The 22,368-nt window shown below is 40.1% G+C and overlaps 2 protein-coding genes across 5 annotated transcripts in view; both read right to left on the bottom strand.

Annotated features, from left to right (window-relative positions):
* Positions 1-6,838, bottom strand: part of RPE (ribulose-5-phosphate-3-epimerase) — a 16,793-nt gene extending 9,955 nt beyond the window's left edge. The window contains exons 1-2 of one of the 2 annotated variants that reach the window (XM_077771018.1): positions 6,618-6,838; positions 74-153 (exon numbers count right to left, since the gene is read on the bottom strand). In XM_077771018.1, the coding sequence (XP_077627144.1) occupies positions 74-153; positions 6,618-6,739 (202 nt within the window). In that variant the 5' untranslated portion in view covers positions 6,740-6,838. Of the gene's footprint in view, positions 1-73; positions 154-5,935; positions 5,955-6,617 lie in introns of those variants that run through there. The other variant, XM_077771025.1, reaches the window with a different exon arrangement.
* A 4,578-nt stretch (positions 6,839-11,416) lies between these two features.
* UNC80 (unc-80 subunit of NALCN channel complex) overlaps positions 11,417-22,368 on the bottom strand; it is a 225,310-nt gene continuing 214,358 nt past the window's right edge. For 2 of the 3 annotated variants that reach the window (XM_077771350.1, XM_077771356.1), the window contains 5 exons: positions 21,863-21,919; positions 14,702-14,783; positions 13,691-13,802; positions 12,884-13,071; positions 11,417-12,047 (listed from right to left, as the gene is read on the bottom strand). In XM_077771350.1, coding sequence (XP_077627476.1) covers positions 11,784-12,047; positions 12,884-13,071; positions 13,691-13,802; positions 14,702-14,783; positions 21,863-21,919 — 703 coding nt within the window. In that variant the 3' untranslated portion in view covers positions 11,417-11,783. The remainder of the gene's footprint in view (positions 12,048-12,883; positions 13,072-13,690; positions 13,803-14,701; positions 14,784-21,862; positions 21,920-22,368) is intronic. The other variant, XM_077771360.1, reaches the window with a different exon arrangement.

Consider the following 22,368-nt stretch of genomic DNA (forward strand, 5'->3'; position numbering starts at 1 on the left):
AAACTGAAGGTTGAGAAATCAATCATCTACTTGAGCAACACATCCAGCTTCAGACAGCACAACACCCACTTACCAAAGAAAGGGTCCTGGCCTAGCTGCTTTCGGAGGCTTTCTACCACAGGGTGCCCAAAGGTGATGTTGGGAACAAAATGCCTATAAGACAAACAAAATCTTACTCTGAAAATGTTTTCAATTCGGTTTCTGTATTTTTCTCAAAAGTATTCTGATGGGGGTAAATGGGACCATCTGTGTTTGCAGTAGGTTTCCACGTAATAATTACCGTCATCAGTATTAAAAAGTACTAAAAATGTCTCAATAATTTCAGTTTTACAAAGTAGTATTTCCCTGATATTTCAACAGTATCGTAACAGTGTCACAAGATTTAACCCCATCGTTTGTAATCCAACAGGTAAAAATGGAAAGAAGATCAAATCAAAACCCCAAAAGTTCTATGACTTGCCCAAGTCACACACTAGTTAGGAAGTTCTGGACTCTGGTCTCTTAAATCCCAGTCTGTCACAGGCTCCCCGTTACGACTTCTAATCCACCTCACTCAATGGGCACTAAATCATAGTTGAACCACCAACTATGGAGGGTTTCCAGCATGCCAGGCATTGTACCTTACTCATCTTCGCATCGGCCTTAATGACATAGATGCTGTTATATTCCCATCGGAAGAATACAGGAAAAATAACTTAAGTCACCCAGTTAATAATTTACGGAGGCAGGATTCAGAGTAAGTCTTCCTGACATCTGACCCCACCTACTCCACCACCAACCTACTCCAGTTTGTCCTTCTGTTCTATCACTAGCTTATTTCAATATGTAACAACCACATCCACACCCCCCATGCAAGTATCATCCTGGGTTTCATAAAGAGATATAGGAGTTCCTGCCTACCCTGGTGAAGTTTCTAATCTCATTGGCGAGAAATGGCTAATGACTCAATGGAATCCATGGCCCTACTGCTGTGTGTCGGTGAGAGCCCACTCCCTTTACCTCCAGGTGGCCTGTTGCAGCCGGTCGTCACCAAAGGACTGTGAACTTCAGTGACGTGTGCCACTGCAGGACCCAGGAGGTTAAGCGGTATTCCTTTTTTGCTCTCGCTTTACCCTTCCGTCAACAGAAAAGCCCTCATGGGATGGCACAGTCACAGGATGGAAGACTATGTCCCTGAATTTCTTCACAGAAGGACATTCACGCTGAACTGTTACGTGAATAACTGAACTTGATAATGTTAAGCCACTGAACTCGGGGCTTTACTGGTTAAAAGTAGTAAGTAGAGAGTACCCTGTATGAGGAAAGCAAGAAAAGGTAAACAACAAGTGGGCCACAGGAGGCAAGTAGTATGACACTCGAAAAGAAGGGAAGGCCGTGAGATTTAGAGAACAAAGAGAATTTGTAAAGATGGGAAAAGAAATAAAGCAAAGGCAGAAATAGCAAGTTGTGTTCAAAGCCGGGGAGGCCGGGGCGGTGGTGGTGTTCAACTTGGCGAGTGTGAAAACAGGAGGCAGACTGTGTCACATCAGGGTAGCAAATGCCAGGCTCAGTGGTCGCACTCTATCCTGTTGTAAATATGAAGTGACGTTTTAAAGCAAGAAACAAGCTGGCTCAGTTGGTAAAGCATGTCACTCTTGATCTCGAAGTGAGTGTGAGCCCCACAGAAGACATTCCTTAAAAAAAAAATCAGAAAGCAAGGAGAAAATAAATAAAGTGCAAATAATAAACTGGGATGGTAGCCTGGGCAAGGAACACTGAGAATGTAAAGGACAACAGATACACGTGATGGGATTTGTGAACTCTTTAGATGTGGGGAGCCGAAAGGAGAGAATAAACCATGGTTAAGATGTTAAGCTTAGATGACAGATGAACGCTAATAAAAAAATTAAAACTTACACAGGCCAGGCACCGTTCTAAACATGTTCCATATATTAACTCATTAACACCTCACAACTCTGTGGGGTAGGTACCCCTATAATCCATATTTTACAGACAAGGAAAAGAGACTCAAGGTCACACGGCCCATAAGTGCCAGAGGCAGGCACTAAACACCAGCAATCTGGCTTCGAAACCCAGGCTCTTACCTATTATGCTCACCTGTCCTTCCAACTGATAACGACAAACACAGAAAGCCTAGGGGAGGACACAGAGGTCAGGATTCAGGACACATATGAGAGGCACCAGGTAAGGTGGACAGGTACAGACATCTGCAAATACTGTGGTCCCTGAAGGCTGGGTTTCTAGGATCTAGAAAATCATTCCACGATTCACCTAAGAGCAATGACCGCCAGGGGCATGGATAAGATGCTCGTTATGTTTGCCAGGAACTCGAAGGTGAGGGTCAGATAAGCAGACAGTGAGGCTTATACTAGATATTATACAGCTCTGGACCAAAAGATCAGAATTTTGTTCACTGTTCTATTAATTTGCTACATGGCCTTAGAGGTGCTTTTGTTGCTCAACCTTAGGTTGCCTTTATAATGAAAATAGTCATAATAAACACATACATCTTGAGAAAACAGGAGAATAAAACAAATATACTTTTACCTCATTGGGGAACAGAAGCCTATCATATGAAACTGATTCCCCAATGTATGACTAATCGTACTACAGTGCTCCAGGCTCACCACATACACTAGAATAGAAAGAGGCAACAAACCCAAGCATGAAGTCAAGGGGTCCTAAATTTGCCAGACAACCGTAACCTTGGGAGCACTTGTCACAAAAAGACTTGCAGGCTCTACTCCAACCCTATGACACTAAAGGGGACCTGGGAATCTGAATTCTTAACAAATGCCCTGGGAGGTCTTTTTTTTTTTTTTAAGTGTATTTTTACTTTTGAGAGACAGAGAGAGCGAGAGCAGGAGAGGGAAAGAGAGAGAGACAGGGAGACACAGAATCTAAAGCAGGCTCCGAGCTATCAGCCCAGAGCCTGACACGGGACTCAAACTCAAAAACTGAAAGAGAGCATGACCTGAGCCGAAGTCGAATGCTTAACTGACTAAGCCACCCAGGTGCCCCTACAGCCTTTTTAAAAAAATGTTTATTTACTTTGAAAGAGAGAGAGACAGACAGAAAGAGAGTGCACATGTGCAGGGGGAGGGGTAGAGAGGAGGAGAAAGAGAATTCCAAGCAGGTTCCACACTGTCAGAGCAGAGCCTGACAAGGAGCTCAATCCCACAAACTAAGAGATCATGAGCCAAAACCAAGATTCGGATGCTTAACCAACTGAGCCACCCAGGCACACCAATGCCCTGGGAGTTCTTATCAGACCAGCTTGGAAAATCCTACATTATTTCATTCTAACAAAGAGAAATTTTATCAAGGCTGTTGGCTTCACCACTGTATTATTCTGTCTTGTTCTTTTTCCCATTAGAGGTACTTTCTGCAGTCTGCAAAAAACAAAATATAACAAAAAAGTATCCCTTTTCCCCAGAGACTTACTGAGATTAAGCTGTAATTGTTTACAGCACAGGTATATAATTATTTTATCTCACCTCATCTTCCCTCATCAACCTTAAGCTTTGTTTACAACTGTCACACAATCAATTTATTTCAGACAGATAAAACCTTTACCAGATCTTCCAAGGCAAAGATGGGAAAAGGAGGATTAAGGCTGATGTAAAATGGAGCAAGACTGTAACAAGAAAACATTCCCTGTGAATCAGGAAACACAATCTCCTATGTTTCCAGGGCCTGGCGGAAAACACAGAGGAGTAAAATAGGGCAGATGGGGACAGAGGACAAATGAAGAACATCTAGCCTGGTTAATAATGGTGGCTGCCATTCAGCTCCAGCCTGCTGTGGCCTCATGAGGCTGTGGACCCAGTACTTGCAAATCTTTGGATGTTTTTCAAAAGTCACCTATCTAGTACCGATGTGAAATCTCCCCAGTTTTAAATCCTGGTAACTAATTTAGAAACTGCACATCTGCGCTGTCCCTACACTCAGGACTAATAGCACATTTCTGGCCACTGTTCTGTCATGACAAGTTTATGTGCTTTCCAATGTTCTTTTCCAGAGAACTCATTTGTCCTTTTATCCCCCCAAATATCCAGCCATATTAGTGCACCGTCCCCCACAGTGTTCCCCAAACTCCTTCCTGACTTTCAAGATGAAGACATTCAGTTTTAATCAGGAGAGAAAGCAGGGCCCTAGGGGAAAAGGGGAAACAACAGGTGCATCCAAACCAGAATACCGGGGATTTTTTTTAAAGGGACCAGGAAAAAGAAAAGCATGGAGGCAGTACCTGGAGAGAAGGTTAAGTTGAGGCTGGCCACCTTGGAAAGGGGAGTCCACGCCCCCACTTTCATGCACCTGGCCTAGGAAACAATGCAGCTCAGCCAGCTTTGCCCCTTCTGGTGGGACATCAGGAAGAGGCTGAACTCCCTAAACTAGTCTCCTCCTTTGCAAAAGGGGAATCAAATACCTCTGAGCTCAAAAAGCTGTGAAGATTCAAAGAGAAAGGTTTTAAAATGGTGTTTGGAGAATTTAATTTTGTCAAACCAAGATGTTACTTGGCAAAGGAGGAAAGGAGTCAATAAACTGCAAGTACTTGTATCTTAATAAGTTAAGAGTCTGCCTTAGGCTGGGAGGGGACAAAGAGTCTCATTAGAAATCCCTCAATTATGACAGAGCCAATCATTCACTCAACCAATTATAACTAAGCCTGTCACGATGCTTCACTTGCAGAGAATTCGGAGGTGAGCCAAAGAGACCCTACTTTCAGGGAGCTTACAGTACAGCAGGAGAGATGTGAAAATAAATAACAAAAGTAAGTGTATAAATTATTAGTTATTCTTTGTGGCCACAGACTGTGGCCCTTAATCCTTCTCTGAAAGCCCAGAACCCACAGAAGACACTTAATTTCTGAGACCACCCAAGCTGCTGCAGGCTTCTCCTCCTGGCCCCACCGTTTCCTAACTAGGATACCTCGGACAGGTGACTCAACCTCTTTGTGTCCATTTCCCCGCTGTCAAATGCTGATGCCAACTACGGCACCAAGCTCATAAGGTTGAGTGAGTTAATTCACAAAGAGCATCAGAATGGAAACAGTCAGGTGCTCAAAAATATTAGCTACTATCGTTATCATTAATACTGCTGATTTGTGAACTGAAACAATTATTTTCTCCATTTAGTTACTCCAACATGGCACATGACTTATTTAAAACACCAAATTGCTTTCTGTGATAAACAGACAATATATGTATACATGGAGCCTGTTCTACCCTGAGATGGCTGTTTCAGACACAACATTTGTATCCCAGACATGAAAATGTACCTACCCATCTCGGAAGTACACACTCCATTCAGTTACCTGTGACAGTTTAGAGCTTTCCAAAAATTATGTATATGTACATAACTATGAATATGAATTATGTATATGGTAACACAATAAAAATCCAGTTTTTGTGCTAGCTAATACTTACCAATCTTACACATTTAGTCTAGAATGCTTAGTACTCTAAGGTAAAGATTTCACCATGATCAGCTGGGATACTAATAACCGGAGGAGGATGCAAAAGAGAAACAACAAATTCAACCAGACAGAACAGAGAAAGACAAAACTCTTGTAATAGGAGTGACATTAAAAAGAAAAAGAAGTAACTGATCTTTTATAAATATAACAAATTTGCAAATTTGCATGAGGCCACATAGAAATTTTACCTATTTAAATTTATTTTTTGACCCCGAACCCAAGATAACGGCTGTTACTACTTTAAGGCCAGTTATCAGTGGGGCTCCAGGAACTACTTGGCAAACCCAAGAAAACACAATTTGCAACTCTGTCACAATGTTGTGTAATCCTGAGAGTCCTATGGTCTTCTCAAGGTTCGTTTCCGCACTGTAACGCCAACTTAAAGAAACTAGCATCATACTGACTCTGAACAATATCGATTACGTGCTATAACTACAGTGCTTAAAAATTACTTACAAAAAACTGACCTCCCTGAAGAGCAGGGTGCCTGAAGAGAAAATAAACAGGAAAATCAAAATTCGAACAATGACACAACACCTAATAATTATAGAGAATTTACTATAGGCCAGGCACTGTATGCTTTACGTGTTCGCTCATTTCAACTTCCAAAGGTGCCTAGATTCTATTGTTACTCCCATTTTTCACAGAATGAAACTGAAGCTCAATGAGGTTAAGTGGCTTGTCCCAGGTGATCCATCAAATGGCAGAACTCGGGCAATCTCACTACAGGTGCCAAGCTCTTAATCGTTACACAAGTCTGTATCCCCAGCCTTGCCACTAACTAGCTATATGAGCTTGGGCAAGTCATGCCTATCCCCTTGGGCCTCAGTTTCTCTAACTGAAAATGAGAGACGCGTCCAAGAGATTTAAAATTGCGTCCGGGTCCTAATGCTTGGGCCACACGTTACGTGGGGGGAGGGGAGGAAGAGGGTTTTGGGACGCGGTCGCAGCCCAGGCTGCCGCCTCAGGTTCGCTCCAGGCAGGGCCTCCAGGACTCCCATCCCAGTCCCCTTTTCAGTACCGCGTTCAGAGTGCGGCGCTCCGCGGTACTGGGAAGCCGTGCACCCAAAAGGCACTCAATAAAGGTGCGCCGAGCCCGCCCCGCGTGGCAACCCTGACCCGAGCCCTGCGGAGTTACCCGTCCATTACATCCAGGTGCAAATAATCGGCCCCAGAGTCCAGCATCCGGAGGCACTCAGCCCCCAAATTGGCCAAATCGCTGTTAAGGATGGACGGGCCAATCTTGCAGCCAGACGCCATGGTGGTGGTTCCCGAGAGCAAGTTACCCACGAGTCCCCCGGTAAGACGAAAGCGTCGCCCGGATTGGCTGCGCAGTTTTATCCTCTTCCCGGTAGAGTCTTCCGGACTCCACCGGAAGCAGCTGCCCGCAGGGAGGAAGTCCCTCCTGCCTTCGGGGGCGGGGCTGTCTGCCGAGGGCTTAGGGGCGGGGCCTCTGGCCTACTGGCCCGTTCCTCTTCCCTTTACTCATCCTTCTTGAAATATCAGCCTTTTAGGTCTTCCAGCCCTCGCCGAACTCAAAGAATTTCTAAGTGTTTTTGTTTTTGTTTTTGTTTTACATCCTCTGAGTTCCTTTTCCTCGGCTTTTGCCCCCGCTTCACTTTGTGCCGCTCCATTGTTTTCACCTGTGCTGCTGTCCCCTCCTGTCCAGTTCTTGTGCTTGCCTTAAAAAAAAAAAACAAACAGAACAAATAAATCTTTCTTCTCATAGCTTTCTCGTTGAACTCTTCTTAAGAGCTGAAGGAGTCAAATTTAGAGTGCAATCCTCGCGCTTCAAGGCTCTAACTGGTAACCCAGCACTTTCTCCCAGTCTCCGTTTTCTCATGTTAGGACCCTACCCAGCACTCAGGGTTGTTGTATCACATGGGTGAATCTAGGTAATGTACTCAGCAGGAGACATCAGGTGCCCGATACAAAATGGTGGCGATTATTGCTATTACCACTCCCCTTCTTGGCTTCTGGCCCTCATCCTTCTTCCCTTCTCTTCTGTTTTTCCCTTTTATGGAGGTTCGCTGACAAATTGTAATACATGTATTTACTGTTCGGACACAATCTGGAAGAGAGTAGGTGTGTCTGTTCCTCTGCCAAATGCGTCTCAGGTCACTGGGTCCAGAAAAGACGAAATAAAATCCCGTGAGGGAAAAAATAAATAAATAAAAGGATTTAGCAAGAGCATACTTTAGATGGTAAGTAATGGGCACTTTGTAAGTGATACGGAAGACATTGGTGGTAACTTGGATGCCATGGTGGCCGTGGCCACGTTCAGAGGGCAACCAGTCCCTTCACAATCCTCTTGGGAAATCTGGTCATGCCATCAGGTCATAATCAGGGCAGAGAAATCCAGCTGGGGTACCTGTTTCCCAATATATCCATTCTGCTTTATTTTGAAAGGAGTGCAAAGCTTAAGTAAAATGGAACTTAGCTGGGGTTGGAGGGAAGAATTGGAAGTGTCTAACTGAAGGGTGACCTCAAACCAGACTGTGAGGGTTCAGAAGAGACATCAAGACACTCCCCAAGGATCCAAAAGGAAATTTTTTCTAAATGAGTCAACCTATTCCCTGTGTTGAGAAATAAGAAATGAAACTTAATCAGGCATCTTAAATGTTTTTAGTTTTATTTTATTATATGCGCATATTCAAACACAGAGGTCTTAATATCTTTCATAAATATCTTTCATAAACGTTTCAGTATTTATTCATATGCATTTTTTCCATGCTCTTTGGTCATTCAGTATTCATAACAGACTTCATAGTCATCTGAGGGAAGTTGGCTGTGTAATCAATCTTTTGTTTTTACCTATAAAATGGCTAATAAAGGATTTTCATCCTGCAGTCACAGTGACTATTGAAAAATATTACGGAGGTACATTGATCTGTAATGCTAAATGATCCTGAAATAATAGAAGTAAATTTGTCTTAAGCTTTTCCAAATACATTCTGCCCTTGTTTTTATTGTCCTGAGTGTCAAACCAAACTTTGTTTCTGAAATGCTGCAGTTGAGACCCACTAAAGTAAGCGAGGAAGTGGGACTTTCTACTCACTGCCAAGACAAGGCCATGGAATTGAAGTGTGAGGTCACAGGGCAACAGCATGACTCAGTGTGATAGCAGCAAACTCCAGAGACTTAATAAAGTATCCTGTATAACTTGAGGAAGGGTATTTAGTTTGCATTTTGGACTGTAACTCCACTTAAGACCCTTTTTTCCCTGTTGGTCCTTATATACACCATGTTCTCATCTCACATAGTCTTAGAGCTAGGCAGCAGAGTGAAGAATGTTCTTCATTGACTAAAGGGACGGGTACTGATGAAGGGAGATGTCACCCTGCCTAACGTTCTCTTGCAGGCTTGAAAGAGCAAGCCCGTTCCTCCCAGCCTGTGCAACAGCTCCCAGCCTGTGCAGCAGGTCCTAATCAGACCTCCCCAAACACCACATCATTTTTTCCTCCACCACTGTCCTGCCCATTTATGCCGTTTGCCACTATGGTTCTCAGTGACCTGTCCCAATGCGCTCAGTAATTCAGGTTCCTTTTTTGGAAAAATCAAATAACTTATCTTAATAGAATTATAGAAAGCAGCAAATACTGAAAAATGAAAGTAAAATGTTTTGCTATAGAAAATGCTGTATCCAGGATTTGAACTGCTTTAATTGAATCTGAGTGGTGTAAATCTACACCCACTGTCATGGATGATACATATTTATTCCAAGGTCTCTTCAAAGTTAATTTCAGAAGAAGCAACCTCTTGGTTGAGTCCAGTGTTTTACACATGGGAAGTAGGTGCCTGTTTGGATTTTTCTTTAAACAAGAGGAGTATCATTAAGCATCATGGCTTAAGAAATAATCTAGTATTACCAATCTGTATTTACCATATATAAGAATTTTTAGTCATATAGTCAATAATGCTTTGAATATTACAAAAAATTATTAACTATCTTGAACTTTTTTTCTGATCTTCCCCAACTGTTTTTTTTTTAAATAGTTATTCTTTCAAATTCCAGGTAACAGTATTCCTGAGAATACATCTTGTGACAATCTTATGCACATACATATAAATACTTTATCAATTACACAGAAACATTCAACACATTACATTCAACACATTTAAGGGCACCTTAAATGGAACAGATGCACACATCTGCAAAACCCCAGCAGTCCCCGTCTAAAAACATTCCCACTCTCTAAGGCCTGGTTTCTCAGAGTGGAAGCTTTTTTGCAAGGTACAACAATACTTAGCTTATTTAAAAAGTTTCCAACAGACTTCCGTTAACACTAGAAGGAAGGAGTCAGACTGAAAGGCAGACATGCCAGCATAGTCATGTTCGGAACAGCCCAGTACTTTTTAAGTATGTGTAAAGGTATTTAGAGTTCTTGTCAAATAATCAACAGTCTTTGACTCCTTCACTTTTCAAATATTTGATATGATTATACATAGAGAATCTGAATCAAGAACCAAAAAACTGGAACAAAGTGCACACATATATAGAGACTCATACAGCCCAGACACGTGTAATTACCAAACGTAAGGCCTCTAACACTAATTGAGCAGCATAATTTTTAACAGGCAAAATATATCAGCTTAGAAAGAATCATAAAACCACCTTATACATATATTTCTGCACTTGAGAATTAATTCAGCATAAGTAAATGTTCTGAAAATTTTGTAAAACCTTGAAGAGGCCATTTGCCGCCTCTGTTTTCTCAAATTTTAGATGCGAAAGTTTTCATTTTGTCCATTGTCTTTAACTCACAGGTATCTTTCATACTCTTAGGAAATGGAACACAAAACCCCAAATTATGTTTGAAAGTATAAATCACAACATAAGCAATGCCTATTTAATAAGCAATTTTAACAGAAAAAATAATCTTCCTTTGTGATTTGGGTGAGTTTAGCAGGTCTCCTCTCTATAAACATAGTTTTCATAGCCAACGTAGTTAAAAGTTTAAGCGTACATAATGTGTTTTCAATTCACTGCAATATAATTAAAATCTACAACTTCAGTTGGAGGACTAGAAGATGCACACACTCGCGTGCGTGTGGACACACATATACGCACACACCAATTTACGTACATATATGAGTTTTTATATGCTTAGTAGTTATGTAACAGCTTTCTAATGTAAACTGTTAAAATTCTGAAATTCAGTTTCAAATTATATGATGCCAAGCCCTACTACAGGATCAGTAAAATACTGGATATGGCCTCCCAAGTTTTCTAAGTTTTATACTCTTCTTGAACTTCAGGTGAAAGTAAAGTACACAGACTGTGCCTACGAAGAGATTTTTCACTTTATAATTTTTCCTCATAAACGCAGATGTCTATAGGATCATAAGAATATTGTTAGCACTGAGAAAAAGTTATTTTACCGAACCAATTCTAACAACAATAACCTTAATATCTAAAAATATACCCTCGAGGGCAGGCACAGGATACTACAAAGTAATCACATTTTCCAATATCTCCTAATCTTGGCATTGATGTGGTCATGGCTAGAAGTAGAAATACCATCCTTTTCTAGCTAGTGTATTTACATATAGTTTTCATTATAGTATAGGCTGTTTAGGTTCTTAATTCAAACTTATGTGATAATTTTTAGAATAGTTTCTCTCTAACGTGATTGTGAAATGGGACGATCTTAGGGCATTAGTATTTTGATTTACAACATGCAAGGTAAATGACGGTTGAAAAATAAATACTGAAAAATCCACAGCTTTAAAAATAGTATTATTTTCTTCCTGTAAATGGCTGTATTGTTGGTCAAAGCAAAAATGGCTGCAGGCTTATTTATTATTTAGTCTCCTCAAACTAATATTTTCTTTACTGATTATTTTTATGTAAATTGCTACACATACAGCCATCTGATTTAATATTTTTGAAACTACAAAAATAAACATTTGCATGAGATGTATAACGTGAGTAATCTCAAAAATTGCATTCTCTTTTTAGAACATATTATTTGTTAATATTTCTAGGTAAGCAGCTCCATAATAGTATATATTTTTAACTGCTCAAGGCTTTTTGAATCATAAACAATGTGCAGTGAAATGGCTCTTTCCTCTTATTCTTCCCTGGTTTTTATGGTCTTCACACAACCAAATTACCTTAGCCATTGCTTTTTTAAAGATGTTTATGAAACAATGTGCGCATTAGCAGCAAAATCTACTGAGATTTGTGTCACCCGTTGGACGTAAAGTGCTGTGTTTTCCTCTTTTCCAAGCAAAAGTATTCACCTTTCCGCAAAGCGATCCCTCCCACTCTCTACATCTGTCACTCTTACAAGATACAGAATTAAACATGAGACTCATCCAGGTCTACATCAGTCTCCCCCAGCTCAGTGGGCGGAACGGTGAACTGGCTGGACAGCAGGGGGTTCTCCATGCCATTTTCCTCACTGATGTGGAGGACAGTGTCTCCATGCTGTAGGAGGATGGACGTCTCAAGGCCTGTGAATTCCTCAGGGTCTGAGAGCTGCGCTGAGAGGGGGCTGTGTGCTGTAGCACCTTGCACTTCTGTGTCCTCCTTCTTTTCTCCTTCGGCAGTGAGGGTCTCGCTCTGGGATCAAAAAGATCATAACGTCATGTTAAGGTAGGATAGGTGCCAGGGGAGAGTATCCAAAATATTGTTGTCTACCTGAAACTGGATAAGGAATCACTCGGCCAGTCCCAGTTGCAGCATTTGCTGCATGTGAGCTCCTGTATGGGCCCTTTCGACCTTGTTAGCCTCTGGTTTCTAACCTGTAGCATGAGAGGCTTTGTTTGTTTATATGTTTGTTTTTGCCCTGCTTACCTTGTTTGTAGACTGTGAGGATAATAGGGTGTGGTGGTGTTACAATGCTTTTGAATTGTTAAAGACTACACAAACGTATATAGTAATATTGCCCCTTAGCCTTCTTTAAATACCGCTGGGAAGAACATGGGAACCTATGGGAATTCACTTATAAACATTGAAAGAAGAAAAACAAAATTGAAACCACAAGAAAAATATCAAAACAATGAGGGGAAAGATCAGAATAGGAAGTTCCTCTCATCTCCTAGGATTCAGAAGGCTCTCTTTTTAAAGGCTTCTAAATTGGTAACTATATTTTCCTTTTAAATTGAACTATCTTTCAACCAGGCGTTATGTATTGGTTTTCACTGGTTATTTTAGTTACGAAATATTTTCTGTTAGGTTTTTCATAACAAAGAATACCAAGATTTCTCTCATTCCTTCTTAAGCAGATGTATTCCTGACCATATATTTTATATAGATTTTCTTGTTCATGATGAGAGGACTATTGTCTGTCTGGGTAACAAAATGTTACAGACTCGAACTTAAATTTGCACATCCAATTTGCTCCTCGACGTTAGTAGGCAGCGAGCAAGCCTTGCCAGCTTCCATAGAGCCCTCACCTGCTTGGGAGACAGGCTGTGAAGATCAGCAACTACAATGGCAGGGGAAGACGTGAGAACTGGTTTGTCCATTCCTTCCGGTTTCCTAGGTGGGGCTGGGCTGCAGCCTGAAGCAGGAAGTGTTTCTGTTGGGGCAGCTGCTGGCTCTGGCTGAGCCTCAATGAAGGTCACAGAACGTTTCTGATCCACTGTAGGTCAGAATTAGAGCAGTAAATACGGAAAAAAATATATTGTCAGTGCTTAATAATTACCTTTAACCCACTGTTTCCTGGCTTTTCTTTGTGAAAACACCACTGGCTTATTAATAAATGAGAACATATTTGACTACAATGTACATGTTTTGATTTTACCTCCTTTCTTATAAAGAGTAGGACTTGGGTAGAAAAATCATTTTTACATAAAAGGCTTAAAACAAGATTTCCATAGAGCATTAGGGGAAGTTGGTCATCACAACTATCAACAAGACTTCAACGTCCCTATTATTCATCATTTCATTGTCTTTAGTAAGACATAAACTCAGTTCCTGGCTTGGGTAAAGAAGTCACTACTTTCTAGAGTCAAATCTCATAGCATTCATGGTTTACCTTGGACACTTCCATTTCCCTAGGTTCCTAGGCTAGGAACAGGATAGGAAAGGTGAAAAGAAGAAAAGGCACTAAAGTGCTCTGGGCGACTTCTTCCCTCATCCTAACATGTTTCCACAGGTGTGCTCATCTGCACGTGCTCAGCGTCTACAGACCTTCCTGATTAGGTTGCATGACATCAATGTGTCAATGGTATAGTCAGAAGGGACACAGGAGGCCTCACCAGATGGCTTCGTTTTAGGTTGAATGCTCCTGCGAGTGGTTGACAGGCGAGCCCCATGGCGGTTTTTGGGTTCAGTCTGCGTCTTCTGACGTGATAGTAGAGGACGTCTTAGCTAAAGAGAATAGGCAGAACAAAGCTGGCAAGAAGGGTCTAACTGCCTGGGAGGAAACTGTGCGCAGCGGACTCTGACTGTGGTGTATCCTCTATGGGTTTCTGTAGACGCTTATACTTGCAGCTGGTAAATGGAACTTCTTTGTCCATATGTAACCATTGCGTATTTGAATCTGGCATCCCCTTTAACCAATTCCACCTCCCAGTTATTTGTTCTTTATGTCTCCCAAGGACATTGATGAACATAATTTCAAGTAGTCAATGTGGGAGTTTCAGAATTATTGCTTACCGACTGGCCTTTGCTCACCTAAAAGTTGGAGTTAAACACATGCTAACTCTCAAGGGGAGGTTCATGAAAAAACCTCAGGTGCTGAGAAAACATCTGGTATCCAAATCAATAGTGAGAAGCTCCAAAGCAATAGTGCAAAGGCTCATTTAAATTTGTATTTAAAAAGTAAAGGAAACCCACCTAAGAAAATGTGTGAAGATGATCTTTACTTTGATTTCAATTTTAACCTGAATCATTAATCTCGAAATGAGGAAGAAAAGACAAGCATTTCTGGGCCTCTATACAAAAATGAGCCTTAAATCAACTTGATAACCAAGTTTCCTCGCTCAGTCAGGATTGTTGGGAAAGAAGGTTGCTGAACAGGGAAGAGACAGAAGTAGAGGCCTGCTTATTTTACTAAGTTATCAGCTTTGCTAATAAAATTCAAAGTGAACATAGAAGCTAAAATTCTCAGCTTGCCCAAGTACTTACCGTGTTTTAAAGTAGCTCTGCACTGCTTTATTTCATGTGGGGAGAAGGTAAAATATGATCTGAATATAGGTGGGCATTAAAATTTTTATAGAGCTTCCATTTCGTAGGATCACTCTCCTGCCCTTTCAGGGTCTGCTTACCTGCCTCAGGCCCCTCTTCCTCCCCAGTGGCTGCTGAATGAGGAGGTTCTGTTGGCCAGGCTCACTCTGTACACTTGCCACCCTGTCAAGCATCAACAGTGTTAGTGTGTACCCTGCGGACAGCACAGATGACCATCCTCTGGTGGGTGGTAGCCAAAATCACTTATATGAAACAATCACTTCAAAGATACCATTATCTTTGAAGGAAGGTTGGGAAAAGATCCCTGGGATGGGCGATTTCAAGGGTTTGGGAGGGAGGATGAGGCCTTGTAGCCCCACGCTTCCAAAATTGAGATTTTGTTTTCAGTCACTGATGCCATATCTATCATTCAGCAAAACACTGGTTCGATCACACCCCTGGTTTGGAAGCCACCATAAGGTTAAAGATGTCATATTCTAATCTCAATTTTTTTTTTCCAAGGGGAAGGGAAAAGGTGGTGACAAACGAACACAAACAACTCTATCACATTGATGGGAACACCTTTTTTAAAATTTCAATTCAAATGAAAATAAGATGGACAGATATCAAACACATCAGACACAGAATCCATTTGGGTGAAGGGGCACATTCAACACATGTTTGCAGCCTGAAGTCTCTGTGACTACTGAGTAAATGGATAGTCACATGGGTAGGCAATTAAAATGTTTTTTAAAAAAGATTTTAGATTTAAAAGGCCGGCGAAATAATTAAGCTATCAGTAGAACTCAGAAGCTTAATTAATTAATGTTGAGTAGCTGCACTCAAACATATTGTACAATTTATAAAACAACCACCTGCTCCCCCCAAATTTGCTGTGTATGTGTGTATTTTATATGCAAAAATGACTACTGACAGTGGTCGCTATTTCAGTATTGGGTAAGGTGGAAAATACTGTCATGGGCCCATGATCCATTTTCATTCTGCATGCATGTATAATAGGTATTTATAATGAGAAGGGGGGTGAAAAAAGGAAATGTATTGTGCCCCAGAGAACATTGTAATCCTATGAATGATGCCAATGTACTTATTTGTTTAATAGATAATTAATTACTGCTTTGTCTTTGCAAAAGGAGAGTCATCTACAAATAGACTTTAGAATAGAATATTCCACAGAGGAATCCATAGTCAGCAACTGTCCAGGAAAAAGAAAGACTATATTCATTCATTTCCATTTTTTTAAATGAGCTATCTAAATATCTAGCTGTAGTTACAGGGAGAGAAATCTTGATGGCAAGATGGACAATCAGATGTTTCACTTGTTACGTTAACAACTGGTTAACCATCACATGGTTGATAGTCATATCTGTCATTTTTTAAATGCCTAACTCATATTTCCACTAGAGGAAAATCAATGATTCCCAAATGGAGTTTATCAAAGTTTTTATGATATAAGGATGTAATTATAACATAATTGACCATTTGGGATACACAATACAAAGTTCCATAGAGTCCCCCAAACAGATGCTTTTTTAAACATCTTGTTCTCCTTGATGTCAAGTTCAAAAGATCAATATCCTTTAGTTTTATACATATATGACCTTGAACTTTCTATGAAACTTATCCAAAGGAACAATGCAATAAATTCTGATAAACAATCCAGACTCTGTTGCTGTTTGAAGTGACATCTCCTTATTAATAATACATTTTAACATGTGTCTTAAATTGGAAAGAGTATTCAATTACATATGCACAAAAGTAGAAACAAGTTTCTCCCAAATACCAAGCAAAGCTCTCTTTGGCATGGTTTCTTCATTGACATCTAAATGTTACCTCAGTTCCCTTGGCCAAAAAGGGAGGTTAATACTTACCACCTACCTCCCATTAAGGTAGAGAAAAGAAGTTGGTTGATGTAAAATGGTTTGAACATGAAAAGGGATGCATATAGCATGCTTCTTTGTTTTACATTTGTTATTTGTAATGAGTTTATTGCTTCCATAATGCTAAAAGGAAGTGGGTTATAAAATGCCTTGAAAATAATTGGGCTGAGAAAATGAAATTGAGGCAGACCACTTGTCTAATTTTTATTCAGTAATCTGAGATTGTGAGAAAAAAATGATACAAGAAAAGAAATACACGTTACTCAGGGAGTGTTAAATGTCAAAGCATAATGGTAATTTCATGATGATTATTCCAAGAGAGGATCATAAGCATCAATATTTTCTCTATGGATAGAGAGGCTTATGTCTAAGAAATGAATCAAGCTTACAGCTTTAGCAACTAACTGTTCTGTGTAAATGATCTAGCATTTCCTCAGTGGAATGCACACGTCAAAGATGAAATTATAGAACATATCCTTGGAAATAGTATATCCCAGTTAATAAATTATATTCTCCCTAAAAATGTGATGCTAACATGTTGGTACTGGGGACATCCAAGCCTTAACTGTACACAGTTAAGCCACATTAATAATAAACAGCCAGAGATGTTAATAATGGAAGTAATTTATGCAGAACATATTTCTTTCTCATGTCTGTATCAAATTGGAGTTGCATAGAAAAAGGAGTTTGAATTTAGCTCCTCTCGGAGACATGTACTATTTTAGTCATCTGTAGAATTTATGATATGTGACCATAAAAAGTATAATACTAAAACCAACCTGGAGAAGACCAAGGTGTCTGCCCTAGGCACCTCTCTAAAGAAAACTAGTTTCTTATAAATGTTAATCTTGGGAATGAGAAATGGCTGATTTTCTACTGTTTCACAAAATAGTAGGCTAAAACAATAAAGATAAAAGGAAATAAAACTTTCTAAATTGAAGCTAAAATTGTCCTTTGTATTTCTGAGTCACTGAGAAACATCATTATGGCAAACCATACGATGATCTAGATTTTAGAGAAGCACATGCACTTGGGCTTAGCAGAATTTTGACTCAACGGTCTATGAAAAATAAAAACACCTTACCCAAAATGCAAGGAAGTAATTATAAGCTAGAGAAGTTTAGACAATGTTAAGAGAACAATTCTGGCACAAATGACATCTTTTCCCTGTTTCAGTCTGATGGCCTGGATTGTAGTGTATAAACATGTATGCATTTCCTAAATGGGGTATATACCAAATGGTACTTCTTAAAAGAAAGAATAGGTGAATAAGGGGACATTCACTAATGCAATGAAAATACAATATGCAAAATGTGATGACAATTCATATCATTCATCCTGAATTACAAAAAAAGTATAGATCAAGACATAAATATATTTCATAAATAAAAAAATTAAGTGGAAGCAGTAGGTAAGACTAGCACAAGGAAAATGAATTAATATTTTTGTTGCCTTTACCTATGCTTTTAGTTTCAATTTTAATATGGTTAGAGAAATCTAGAGGTGGAATATGAGACACAAAGCATAGCCATTTACCTGGAGTGATTGCCTTGTGACAGGAATGCCTAAAGCCTGCACCAAAGGAGCTATGAAGCATTTGTAGAGAACAGGGATATAAACAGAAGACAAATTCTACTTTTCCCTTTCCCAATAAGAGAGCATTGTTTAAAATTTACTTAGCCTCCATAGTGTTGGCTAGCAAGAATTCCTGTCCCCTTCAAAGTCCTTCTGGGTGGACTAAGAATCAAATTGACATGAAACAGGTTAAAAGGAGAAAATCAAGTTTAATAGTGAACATACGGGCAATCCACATAGACATGGGAATTCCAAAGATAGTCAGGCAAAATGAGGTATAGATGTTATTTGGAACTAAGTAGAAGGGGTTTGGGGTCTGGGATTTCAGAGGAAAGGATGTACTTCGATAGGAACAGCAGATGTTTGGTAATTAGATGTTAGCTCTGCCATACAGATGGGTCACTCAGATAAAATTTCTCTCTGTTAATAACCCTTATTCTGGAAAAGACCCCCAATTTAGATTCTGCTGTGTGGTTCAAGAACGACAAAAGTTTCTCTTGATGCGACGGGCTCTCAAGTACCCTCAGTTCAAAGTAACCTACATGCCAAAGTGGTGCATTCTGGAGGAGGTCTGTCCCGAACCCCTTCAACAACATCCAGAAAATGTATTTTAAATGCCACAGGATTTAGAGGTAAGTGGCTGGAATCAAGAGTTAAAAGGAGAATAATCTAGACTTTAGATAGCCGGTAAGAACTCAGGTAGCACTGGCAAAGGGCATATTGTGTTTCACAACACACATTTTCTTAGCTGTTCATTCTTAGCTACATGAAAAGGTTTCTATATTTTTCTAAGTACTTGGAGAGTACTTGCCTAGTTTTCATACTTTCAAAATGTGGATGATCATGATATGGGTTCTACTAAATAGGTTATCTTTATTTTGTCTCACCCAGGCTTGTTCAAACTGCAGCCACATTCTTATTTTTCATTGTGATTAACATTGCCCTTACAGAATCAAACAGCATTATAATATTTTTCTAAAAATTAAACTTGGCTGTTAATCCGTGCCTTTAGAAGTATTCTAATGTGTCCAAACAAAATCTAATTCTCCAGTATACACATACAGGCTAAAGTGTTTGAATAACTTCTACATATTTAATTCTTCTGGAGAGAAAATGTGATTCACAGTGTGTATATTTGAGGGCAGATACAGGGAGAAAGCATCTACAGTGAGTGAGTTTTTATACTTCTAACAGCAATACTCTCAAAAGAAGAGAAACACTCATGAGATATTATTTTAATTTATTAATTTCCAAGAGAAAGAATCCTTGCTCCATAGTGTAGTACTTCTAATAGGCTGATATTTCCCCAGATGAATATTTAAAAAGAAGCCAATAGCACAGGTTAGAAAAAGTCCTGGAAGAAATTTTCGAAAGGTCTGCAGTGTTTTTATTGGTCTCTACGTATTCATCAGATCACCCTAGTTATTCCGATCTCTTCCCCCCCCCCCCTTTTTTTTTTTTTTTGGTCTCTTCCTCCTTTATCTATTAGGCCAACATGTGCCACTGACCTAAAATAAATGCTCTTTCAAAAGCAAATCCCCAGAGAGTTTACCAGCAGGTTGTACTACTTTCCCTTGGGCATGCTTCCTGGTATTCTTTAACCGTTGGAGCCAGATTTTCCTTAGGAGTACTTTGGGTGTATTTTAGGTCCTGAGTGCTCCAGTGTGTGCTAAATATAATTGTCATGGTCAATGCCTTACTGCTTCTTTAGGATCTTAAGAATCTGCAGAATAAAGAAGTTTCATGCCAAAAATAAGAGGGCCTGGAAACCAAATATAAGAAATGTCTATCCTATCTTATAAACCCACCTCTTGTAAATGGCAAAAGTTCCTCTCCTCCAAAGAGAACTTGGTGACGTGATGAAGTTTAAGAAATACAATTTGCAGTGTAAATGGCAAAGGTGGATGTGCTACTGGCTGGTGGAATACCTCTGCATTATTGCATTATTTAGAATCCAAATCGAATGCCTTATCTTCTCTTTTCTTAATGACCACCACTGAGTCTGGGTGGCTAACACCCAGAACAAAAACATGCCACATATAGGAACCAAAATAACAACAGTTGGTCTAAAACAGTCCCCAAAATCCTGACATGACTGACTAATTCAGCTGTAGATACAACCTATAGCTTTGGCTCTGATTCAATTTCAGGTAGCAAGAACTTTGGGTTTTAATCTCATTGGCACTAGACCCAAGCCAGATTGATTCCAATAACCCCAAAGTCAGCAATTTGAGCCCTGAACCTGCCAGAGACGGCTAAATCCTTTGGAGAGTTTGTAAAAATCAACTCAAATTCCTGCCTTCTCTCACCAAACCTGAACTAGTATTTACTCAGCAAAAGTAGAATTTGGCCTAATTAGAAAAACCCCGGGGACAAAGTTGGCCGAATGGAAGTCTGATTTAATCCTTTCCATTCTCTGTGGGCCACTGAACTTATCTCCTAATCAACCGTCTCTTGTCTCACATGTGATTTTAAGCATCAAACAAATGCTTTCTTTGAAAGTAGTGGTCATGGTGCTATACCTGGTTCAGTCTCTTCAAACACTGTGACAATGAAGGGAAACCATTGAGGACTTGAGGACTTGAGGACTGTCTTGTGCTTCCTCATCCCCAAAGCTCTTGATAATGGAATTAAGTCTGCACTCTGCAGCACTTCCACATTTACCACCGATAAGAGACTGATCTGTCAAGGCAAGGGCTCGCAAACACAAATGAATGTCATGAATTATGGGTCTAGTAAAAAAAAAAATGATACACCTGATGATGGACTAAATTTCCCATTTTCAGTTGCCGGAGAAAATGTGAAATCTGAACAAGATGCAAAGAAAACAAGGAACACCCTTTCACAGGAACGGCCTCTCAACATTTCCTCATCTTTGTGATAAAGCAATAAACACGTTGTATTGTACTCATTATATAATGCAGACCTGGGAGGGAATGTTTTCTCTTGAGATGGAACTAAGGCGCTCTTAGAATGAACAAGAAGCATTACACCTAATGAGGATTAGTTGAGAGGTGTGAATCAACAGCACAAGATTAGGGATGTTTGATGTGGTTTATCTGAGTGTTAAAGGTGCAGTCCCTCCCTCTTTCTGATGCTTTAAACCAATAGCCAAGACATTTTATTGTTTGCATCATAAGACTTCTCTTACTTACCAAGAAATGTTTGTGTCTGATACTTCACGGCAAGTTTTGGAGTCATCTTTCTGCTGGGACATTCTTTTTTACGTGTTGTTTGAACAAGCTACTATAATAGCTTGCCACATAGCATGCATCAAAGAGAGGGAATTATAGAAACTGTATTGACATTGCTACTTTTATTATAGCAGCATTGTTTTGTTTTCTTACCATCCATGCTATTAGCTAAAAGACCTGTCTACATTTAATAAGGGGCGGCTTGATGATGGGGAGTTGTATTAAAAGGCTTTGGAAAAACAGTTCTCAAGGGAGATCAGTGTGGGAGGGAGTGATTCAATGGGATAAAATTAACATTTAGCATATCAAACTTTAGATATCCATGGGACAAGCCCCTGGAAGAACGCCACAGATTTTTTTTTTATTGTAAGTAAGCTTCTTAGGCCATTTGTGATTGAGCTCTGAAGGTGAAAATGAAGGAGGCTACACCTTTGACTTCCAGGCTCGTGTGTTCATGAGCAACAAAGGGTAAGAAATGGAAATAGATATCCAGACGGGGGCGAGAGGAGACAGAGAGACAGAGAGACAGAGGAGACAGGGAACAGCTTAGTTTCCCAGCACAGACACCAATAGACAGGTAGCATTGACACTGTACCTAGAGAGGCTGCCCTCGGCGGCCAGGCCCTGGGAGTCATCGAGGACATTAGGTTCACTGCAGGAGGGGTAGGGAGATGAAGCATTTAGGGAAAGAAAATGCAAACAAATAAAAGAAAAAGAAAAAAAGCATGCAATTTTCTGCTTCCAAGAGCCAAAAATAAATAAATAAATTTAACAGAACAAGGAAGGAAAAGGAGACAGGTAACCATTTCACCTTGTGCTGGGTTTGTCAAGACAGGACTCGAGGCAATGGCAGAGGAGGGACTTTGGGTGGGTGAGACTCTCAGAGGAGTGATCTATTTATTGGTCAAGAGTTGGGACTTAACATGAGCTCCAAACGGACACATGAGCTCTGAAATGCATTGCAGAATGAATCTGTAGAAGATGAGATTACCATTCATTTGGTAACCATCTGGCTGGATGGTTATTACTTTTAACCTGTCTTATTATATACATGATTCTTCATTGACCAGGAACCTGCTTCCTTCTTGTGTGTTGTGACTT

This window comes from Crocuta crocuta, unplaced genomic scaffold (genome assembly GCF_008692635.1).
Source record: "Crocuta crocuta isolate KB4526 unplaced genomic scaffold, BGI_CrCroc_1.0 scaffold160, whole genome shotgun sequence".
Lineage (NCBI taxonomy): Eukaryota > Metazoa > Chordata > Mammalia > Carnivora > Hyaenidae > Crocuta > Crocuta crocuta.